This window comes from Chenopodium album, chromosome 12, assembly GCF_948465745.1.
Source record: "Chenopodium album chromosome 12, dcCheAlbu1.1, whole genome shotgun sequence".
NCBI lineage: Eukaryota > Viridiplantae > Streptophyta > Magnoliopsida > Caryophyllales > Amaranthaceae > Chenopodium > Chenopodium album.
The window spans coordinates 52,550,257-52,559,689 of record NC_137845.1 but is presented as its reverse complement, the minus strand read 5'-3'; the positions used below and the strand labels follow the sequence as shown (position 1 = coordinate 52,559,689).

Sequence of the window (9,433 nt, the reverse complement as noted above, 5' to 3'; positions counted from 1 at the left end):
TCTTCTAGATCTTCAGCTGCCTTAGCTTCCAAATCTTGTACACCCCCATCTTGTTTGTCTCTATCACCTTCTACCTCAAACTCATCACCTTCTCCCTCACCCTCAGGCTCATATGTTGGATCTCTTTCATCACTGGACTCACCACCACAACCTACTAGATCCTTCCACTTAAAAGGGTTGTCTGTTCTATTATCCTCCCAATCATATTCATCCAAGAAGTTTGTGTTAACATTAGGAAAATCAGCAGTTGATACAAACTCTAAGGATGGAAATTGAGAGAGGTTTTCAAACTCATTTTGGCTAAATCTAGGAATTTCAAAAGAAGGTAAGGGGGGTTCAGGTTCTTTATACTTGGGATTTAGTTGTGCTGGTTCAATTGTGGTGGTTGGGACAGTGTGTTGTGATGAAGAATTGGGTGGTTTTAGGGAAGGTTGGAATCATTTTTAAAAGATGATGTGGTGGATGCTTTTTTTTTTATAACGTGGAAGCATCTTTCTTTTGACCAGGACTACTATTTAGGGGTGTGACCAACTTTGTTTGTGGTCCCTTCTTAAGGAACAATTTTTTCCTTTTTTTGACTTTAGCGGGGGGGTTTTAAGAGTTTTATCTGTTGTTTTGGATGGGGTATATTTGCTAACATCAGTTTCCTTTTGGACAGGATTGCTGACACTAGTTTCATTTAGGATAGGATTAGAAACTGTACTCTGACAAGGCTAGACATGTGCATGAAGTGTGTCATAATCATGCTGCACTACATACACAACAATACCCCTATATTTAACACCTAACTCACTCATCACTCTACACTCTGCGTCTCCGTGTATTACTCTCAAACCTTTATCCACATTCATGCCAGGAATTTGGTAAAACAACTGATCCACCCAAGCAAGCCCACTTTGCTTGCCAAACTGAAGCAACTCCCAATAACAGAGTTCATCTGGGTCTATAACAAAATTATTACAAGAACCACCATTATACACCAATTCACCATACGCCAATTCAAATTCACCCCCATGCCAGAATTTGACAGTCAAACTGTCAAAAGCATTCCTAATTGCATCCTATAATTACATAGCACAATTAGGCTACAAACAACAGCGAATCACATCAATACTTCACCAAAACCCTAATCCATCATCAATAACATAACTATTCAATAAACATTCATCCTAAGCAGCATTCCATATAAAAAATCTAACCCCTAACTCCAATAATTACCTAGCATAATTATAATTAAGTATACAAACTAAATTACATAAATCATTTCAAATTGAAATTTAAATGCACGAAATTGCTAACTCAAACCATCGCAATCAATTTCAACCATTTTGAGCAAAAAAAATTGTACCTTTTTCAGTGTCATTACACCAAAGATTGCAACTTTGCTTTCGTCACTCTCCAGTAAACTCCTACTTAGTTGATGGAGTTGGTTATGGCAATTAATTAGCTCTGCAATTGTAGTTGGGTGCTTAATTTTTTCATACAGAAGAGATGGAGAGAGAGTGAAATTGGGAGAGAAAGGAATTAAAGAGGGAAACAGTGGGTGGTTGAGGAATCTAATTCCACGCAGGCTTAGGGGAAGGGAAATGAAAGTCAATCCTTGACTTACCCCAATAAACTTGTCAGGTCACCAAGTTTACCTGCAAAAACCGGTTACCCATATTTTTGTACCATTTATGGAAGAAGTACATGAAAGGTGATGTTATTATGGAATAATCAAAACGTGGTGTTATTCTTGGCAGACCGTTCAAAGGTCGTGTTATTTTTTAGAAAATTTTCCTAATTTATTTAATATTAAATTGTATTACATGGGATGGATAAATGTAATTTTTTAAAGTTTTTAATTTATCAATACACATGCAATATACTTTGTGATATTTACGTAGTTATAGCTACTTTTTTATTCTATAAATAAATTTACGTAATTTGTTAATACATAAATAATTTCATGTAATTATATTTTTGGTAGTCTTGATTTCGAATCGAGTTAACCTATAGGTAATTTACAGCTCAGATTGAGGTTATACAAATATATGTATAAAACTATTGGAAGTGGATGGATATTCTTAGCTTTATATATATATATATATATATATATATATATATATATATATATATATATATATATATATATTTCGTTTTTACACATTTTGGTGTTATATCAAATGCTAATTGTTTACATTTTTCATGTTCTAATGCAAAACAAAAACAGTTACAGAAAGGGAGGAGAAGTTGAAGAAATACAAGTCCAATGCGATAAAAATTGTGGCTGTGATGGATCCAAAAGTTGTTTCCACTTCAGTTGGAGGTAGTGTAAGTAGCTCATATACCTGCCAAACTTCGTCATTGAGTTATGTAAACAGTTTTAACTTCTTAATTAGTCTAAATGATGCTTTTTGTGTGTATAGGTTCATTGCAAACAATGTTCGGACAATATGATTTCGGGTTTGAAATAACTCCAAATTTCTTTGAAGAATCAATTGTTTGGAGAATAGAGATTCCCAAAGAAATCTATCAGGTAAATAAAACTATTCACTTGTATAACTATAAACTATTGATAATTTATGTTGATTTCCTATAATACTTTTTTGTCAACACAAATTCACCAAAAAGGTGGTTGTACGCTAAATTATTGTAAGACGAGTTAATACTTTCACCCGAAGTCCCCATTAAGCATGCAATATTGCAATACCTATATGGATCTCCCCACTCTTTTCCGTGGCATGATAGTCACGTTCAACTAGATCGTCATAACTTGAGACAAATTCTTTCCTAACCAACACTCTATAAGCCTGTAAATTATATAGAGATGAGGTCAACCAACATTGACCTACAATTTAATATAATGAAGAATCAGCCATGTTTTTAACTGACTTTATTTCTTTTCTCATTAATAAATTTTTATTGGTCTTGTATCGTTAACGTATGAATATCATTAAGATATTTCAAAGTGTATTTTTTTTTTTGACAAAGAGTACTAACAACGAAACAACAACAAAACAAACTACAAACTAGAACCTGGCAACGAACTAAACTAAAAAGACCAGCTAAGAAACTGGCGATCACGAGCACGGACGACCATCCAATGTGCAGGAGCGACCCACTGGCGAGGGACTTTGCAAAGACGGCAGGCCGAAAAACAAAAGAATTCCCCTAATCTCCTGAGCCAGCCACAAACAGGAGATATCAGGAGAACCAGAACGCTGAAACAAGGAGACCAAAGCTGCACAATCAGTGTAGATGAGAAGACGAAGATAATCCCGACGCACAGCTGCCCGAAGCGCCTAGAGAAAAGCTTCCAATTCTTCCTGCAGAGAAGAAGCAACACGAATAGCCTTCGCAGAACCACCAAGAACCACATCTTAAGAGATTTCTCGAAAAATCCAGCCAGCCCCAGCACAATTATCCTGACAAAGCCAAGCACCATCAAAGATCAGACAATGATCCAGCCGATCCGAGGTACTACCCTGCAAGTATAATGAAGACAAGGAACGATGAGGATGAGCAGAGTATCTAGCCACGGAAAGGAGATGAAGCTGAAAATCACACGCTTGAATTACCCGAGTAGTCCATTCCTCAGAAATATGTCGAAGCAGGGAGGGAGACTAGACTGCCTGTCGGAAGACACACCGATTCCGCATTATCCAAATAACCCAAAGTAAAGAAAAGAAAGACACTAGGGCAGCAAAATCCTTGGGTTGTCTCTAAGATGAAACAATCTCCGTCACCCAAGCTTGAAAAGGATATTGACTAGAGAGGCTTCCATTCAGAGTCAAAAGGGCGGGAGGCCAAAGAGGGCTGATGAAGGGACAGTCGCGAAATAGATATAAGGTGGTCTCAATGTTGGATCAGTAGAAAATACACACCGAATTAACTGGTACTCCCTTAGAGGCTAATGTGGCCAACAAGGGTAAAGCATCATGGAGCAACTTCCAACCAAACATCTTAAAACGAGGAAGAAGAGGGAGATCCCAAAAACGTTTCCACCATTAAGCAGGTACTGGATTACAAACAATCAAAACGGTAGACTGCCGTACCAGCGTAGAGTAAGACGATTTGGTCGAGAACTGACCGTCCTTGGTAAATTTCCAGTAAACAAAATCATCCATGGTTTGACGCGGCCGTTCCAGCGCCAGATTGCGCTGAGCCATTGTGTTGTCAAAAGGCCGATGGATCTTAAAAACGTCCCACGCGCCAGAGCGCAGAATAATAATAGAAGAAACGTGAGTCGGCACCTCCGACTCAGACATAGAAGACTTCAAACTCAAACCTCCGAGTACCCAGTCGTCATCGAGAATCCGAACCTGGGAACCCGTACCCACCTTCCAGGCTATACCCCTAACCACAACCAACTGACCTTCCATCAAACCTCGGTAACCCCAAGAAGAGCGAGAAACCGGAGTCGAGCTAAGCTAGCGAAGAGCAGGGTATTTGGCACATAAAACTCTAGAAAGAAGTAACTAAGGGTGCTGAATAATTCGCCATCGTTGCCAAGCAAGCAAAGCCTAATTGACGAGAGTCACACTACGAAGACCCAAACCTCCCAATCCTTTAGGAAGATGTAGTAGCGAAGCTGACCGAAACGCCATTCCTCTTGAAGAAGAGGAGGACCTCCACCAGAACCGAGCTAACATGTTGTCAATAAAGTTGCAAATTGAAACGGGAATCTTAAACATTGACAGGACATGATTGAAAGAAGCCACCAACACCGAGTTAATGATGACTAACTTTGCCGCTGCAGATAGATTAAGAGAAGGGAATTGTGAGAGACGAGCAGAGACCTTGTCTGTAAAAAACCGAAACTCTGAAGTTTTACTACGACCCAAGTCAACCGGAAGACCCAAATAAGATCTAAGAGATGGCTGATGCTTCAAACTCAAACATTTCTCCAGGTAATCCCTGGAATCCGGGGGAGTGTTAGGACTAAACTTAACGAAAGATTTCTGAAGATTTATCATCTGACTCGACACCCCCACAAAACTGGTGTACTAATTGCAAAAGATTGTCATACGCCGCCGGAGAAACTTGGAAGAACAATAGTGAATCATTTGCAACGAATAAATGTGAAACCGAGGGGGCTCCTCTGGAAATACGAATACCCTAAATTTGAGACAAATTCTCGGCTTGCCTCAGCAAGGCCGAGAAGACCTCCATGCAAAGGACAAAGAGGTAGGAAGAAAGAGGATCCCCCTGCCGCATGCCACACTAAGGCTGAAAGGCAGGCGAAGGACTACCATTCACCAAAACTTGGTACGGAACGGTTGAAATACATTGATGAATGATATGAATCCAATATGCAGGGAACCCAAAAGCTTCGAGGGTACGCAGCAGAAAGGACAAGTTAACCCGATCATAAGCCTTATTCATTTTAAGCTTATGGGATGCGTAGAACTGCTTACGAGCTTTCGAAGCATTCATAAAGGATAAAACCTCATGAGCTGTCAAACCATTGTTCGACATTAACCTTCCTGGAACAAAAGCGTTCTGGTAATCCAAAACCAAAGAAGGCGAAACCTGACAAAGACGACCAGTAAGGCATTTAGCTATACACTTGTACAGAACATTGTACGGGCCTATTGGTCGAAACTGGGAGACTGACTCTGGAGTTTCCACCTTAGGAATAAGGACTAAAAATGTCCGATTCCATTCTTTCAACATATAACCATGAGCGAAAAAATGTTTTACTGCAGAAATCACATACGGGCCTACCTCCGACCAATGAGTCTTGAAAAAAGTTGAAGGAAAGCCATCCAAACCTGGTGTTTTATTGTCACCAATTGCAAACATGGTCGTCCGAATTTCGTCATTTGAAAACGGAAGTATAAGACCCTGTTGCTGAGAGGTGGAAAGAGAGGGTAGATGAAGCTGATTCCACCAAGAAGACTCAAGAACCTCTAGAGAGTTGGAGGGAGTATATAATTCCCGATAAAACGAAAGCACAAGTGAACGAATCCCAACCAGATCCGAAATCCATGTCCCATTAGAGTCCTGAAGACAATGAATTACATTTCGTCATCTACGGGACTGAACTAAAGAGAAAAGTGACCTCGAATGTACTTCCCTTGTTGCATCCCACAGAATTTTAGCACGTTGACGCCAATAATGAAAAGCTGCATGGACCGCTGCCATTTTCTCCTCTTTTGTAGTAATAAAAAGACAACGGTCAACTCTGCGGTCCAGATTAAAATCGTCCTGATTTATTGCTACAGCCAAAGATTTCCAGTTAATACCCCAAGTTTTCTTATTGGAAACACACCATGCTAACAACTGGTCCTTAAGGCAAGCAAGCTTCCTAGACAAAGAAAACATCGAAGACCCGGCAAAAAACAGGGATAAGCATGAAACCGTGAGTGAATGGACCTCCGTCGCCGTCAAACACCAATTTTCAATACGATAAGGCCGCCTAGTCCGATCCCAGGTGGCCATATCAGATGAAATTATTGCCGCATGATCCGAAAAAAGGATAGGTTGATGACTTACAACCGTATCCGGATGATTATCAAACCATAGGGAAGTCACATATGCCCTATCTAATCGTTCCAGAGTCGAGTCTGAATCTGTCCTATTATTAGTCCAGGTAAACCGAGGGCCAGAAAAAGGAACTGCAATAAGACCCGTATCTAGTCGCCATTGTAAGAAATCAAATCTACCAGGAATAGATTGATTACCTCCCACTTTATCCGTTAAGACTGCTACTTGATTGTAAGATATTTCAAAGTGTAAATATTTAATAATAGGATAACTCATATAAAAGGTAGCAAGTAAACAAACTACACAATTACAACAACATTCCTGTTTATAGAATAAGAGAACATCATTTTCCAATTAAAGGAAAATTCAGTCTGTTTAATTTGATTCCGAATTATATGCTTCTGATAAAGAAAGTTGGTATCCACTGACGGTAAGAATCGGATTTGCAAGGTTGCATCTCAGACAAATTCAACCAAAAGCGGAATTACATGAAAGGTGATAATCTGATTAATAGATTTGCAGATCTTTTTGCAGCACAACTCACTCTCTCTTTGTTCAAACTTAAGAAGATGAAAAAAAACAAAGATTTATGAACTTAAATTCCTTTATAATCTCAGAACTTTTTCTTTTGTTAACCCTGAATTTTGGTGGGCTAAGGGTATTTGGGGCATTGTGAATTGGATGCAAGTGAACTTGTAGTTGACTTTTGAGCTTTTGCTTGATTTTAGATGAGATCATGTTGAAGGTTATGTTGCATATAGGAGGTCTTTTGTAAAACACATCAATACTTTTCTACAATTGCAAATGTGTATAATTATATGATGTATTTATATAATATGTGTTGGTTTATTAGTTGGAGTCTGCTTTTATATGTAACCTCACAATAATGGATAAACACTATCTTTTATTTTCAGACATGTATAGGTTGTATGTGCTAAACCTGCACAGGTCCTATAGCTGGATTGAAACATATTAATGTTCTACAACAAGGGTTGCAAGTTGATGATATTGGAAGAAAACCAGATATCATTTCGTTCAAACTCTCATGTTTGATGGAGTTGACAACTACTCGCATCAAATTGCAGACATGATTGGTCACAGAAGTGTTTCTGACTTCAACCAAACATGATTAAGTTTCATTTTTTGCCTTCTGAGCTAGCCAAGAAAGAGGGTACATTATTCCTATCCTGCACTAAAAAGAGAATTTATTTGATGATAGGAATGATACTAATACCATGACATCAATTTCTTACATTTTAATCCCTTTTTTTTTCATCTAATTCTCTTCTTTTCTCATTTGTTATCCGAATGAAAGCCAATATATTCCTCTATTTTCCTTTCCTTCCCTTTTCTCCATTTCCTCTAATACAAAAAAAAGTGTAAAAGGACAAAATTTATGCATTTTGTCACTCATAAATCATAATCACTCCAATTAAGATAGAATAAAAATCCCTTAAAATGGTGACTTGTTCGTCGTTTTTTTTTTTTTTTTAGGGAATGGTGACTTATTCATCTCTCACCTCCTAAAATGCTTTCGAATTTCCGTCGTAGACATATCATTTTAAAATGCTTTAAATACCCAAAAAAAAAAAAAAAAAAAAAAAAAGGACAGCAGAGCAGCAACAATGCAATGCAGCACCAAAACCCTCAGCAGCAACCTCTTAATCAACCACCAGTTCCAAACCATTAATGCCTTCACAACTATTGTTATTTTCCAGTTCTAAAAGCGAAACCCCTCAACCTTCCAATATACTTCGTATCAACTGATGTGAAATTATAACCTCAGTGAAAAGCCAAAACTTTTACAATCCATACATGACCATTACGTATTGACCAGTATAACCTACAACACAGATACAGACAAAATAATGACTAAATCTATCTTGTATCAACCGAGACCAATTACAAGACACCACAGCAAAAAAACACCTGCAATTGCCAACTAAAAGGTCCAAAACAGTGATAACAACTATAATTATGATGAAAACCCGTCTCACAAGCCACAACCTCCATAGAGGAGCATTCCACTTCGAAATGCAAAAAAACCCAACAAGAGAATGAAGGTTTACCAAACTATAGTTTAAAATCAAAAGTACTTACTCCTATACTGACAGTATGCATAATCCACTATCAATCAAGGCTGATCAGAAGATGGCTTAACTTGAGTGCTATCAACAGCATAGTCCTCGGTACCAATCACAAGACCCCAATGCCACATGAGGACTCAGAATCAGACTGGCCACAGAATCCAACATATCCTTCTTTACAACCACTTGAAGTAGATGAGAAAGTATATATCGATAAGTGACAGAAGTAATCTTGACACCCTGTAGTCAGACAAAAGATATATTTAGGAATCCCACATCACAGCAAAAAAGCAATTGCTAATGTAACATGTTACATACATCATAACATGTCAAACATGTAAGCTAGTTAAAATCATATGCAGTCTTATCCTTTTGCCTCATGGTCTTTGTCTTGACATTAGACAACAGGACTTTCTTTTCAAAAAATTACTACATAAAGCATGAAAAGTGATTTAATACAGATCCTTTTATTGTAAGATATGCCAGTGTTCCACAATCCACATATGAAAACATCTAAATTCTTCATAGCTATGACATAATCCTGAATATCTGAATATGTCTTACATTTTTTTTTTTTTCAACTGCAACGGGATACAGGTTCATTATGCCATTATGGTCACCACCAGCAAACCTAGGAGCTTGTGAATGACCATAGTGTTCAAATGAGATTTAACAAGACAAAGTATGTCCTTAATATAGTAAAGGTCGCCCAAGAACTTATCTATAAAGACTATAATAGATATCAACTCTGTCCTCTTACCAGAAAAGTAATGTTCCTGTGTCGAAAACAAATTAACATCCCCTATTATCCTACATAAAATCAAAAAATTTACATCCAACAACCTGTGAATGATTATGAATCCAATATTCTAATA

At 37.9% G+C, this 9,433-nt stretch overlaps 1 protein-coding gene across 1 annotated transcript; it reads right to left on the bottom strand.

Annotated features, from left to right (window-relative positions):
- Positions 1–5,205: 5,205 nt before the first annotated feature.
- LOC145571341 (uncharacterized) lies at positions 5,206–9,084 on the bottom strand. Its single transcript, XM_081630393.1, has 6 exons — positions 8,989–9,084; positions 8,665–8,798; positions 8,401–8,544; positions 8,287–8,314; positions 6,058–6,792; positions 5,206–5,988 (listed from the first exon to the last, which is right to left on the bottom strand). The coding sequence occupies exons 1-6, from the start codon at positions 9,082–9,084 to the stop codon at positions 5,206–5,208; spliced, it is 1,920 nt and encodes a 639-aa protein (XP_081486519.1).
- Positions 9,085–9,433: the final 349 nt, after the last annotated feature.

Bases quoted from the DNA above. Each gene is read 5' to 3' on its own strand.
- LOC145571341 (XM_081630393.1), bottom strand. From the start codon at position 9,084: ATGAAGAATTTAGATGTTTTCATATGTGGATTGTGGAACACTGGCATA. The intron at 6,793-8,286 runs GTATGGATTGTA...TTCTATAAACAG, and splicing joins GGTCAATACGTAATGGTCAT to GAATGTTGTTGTAATTGTGT. The intron at 5,989-6,057 runs GTACATTCGAGG...CATTGTCTTCAG, and splicing joins TGTGGGATGCAACAAGGGAA to GACTCTAATGGGACATGGAT.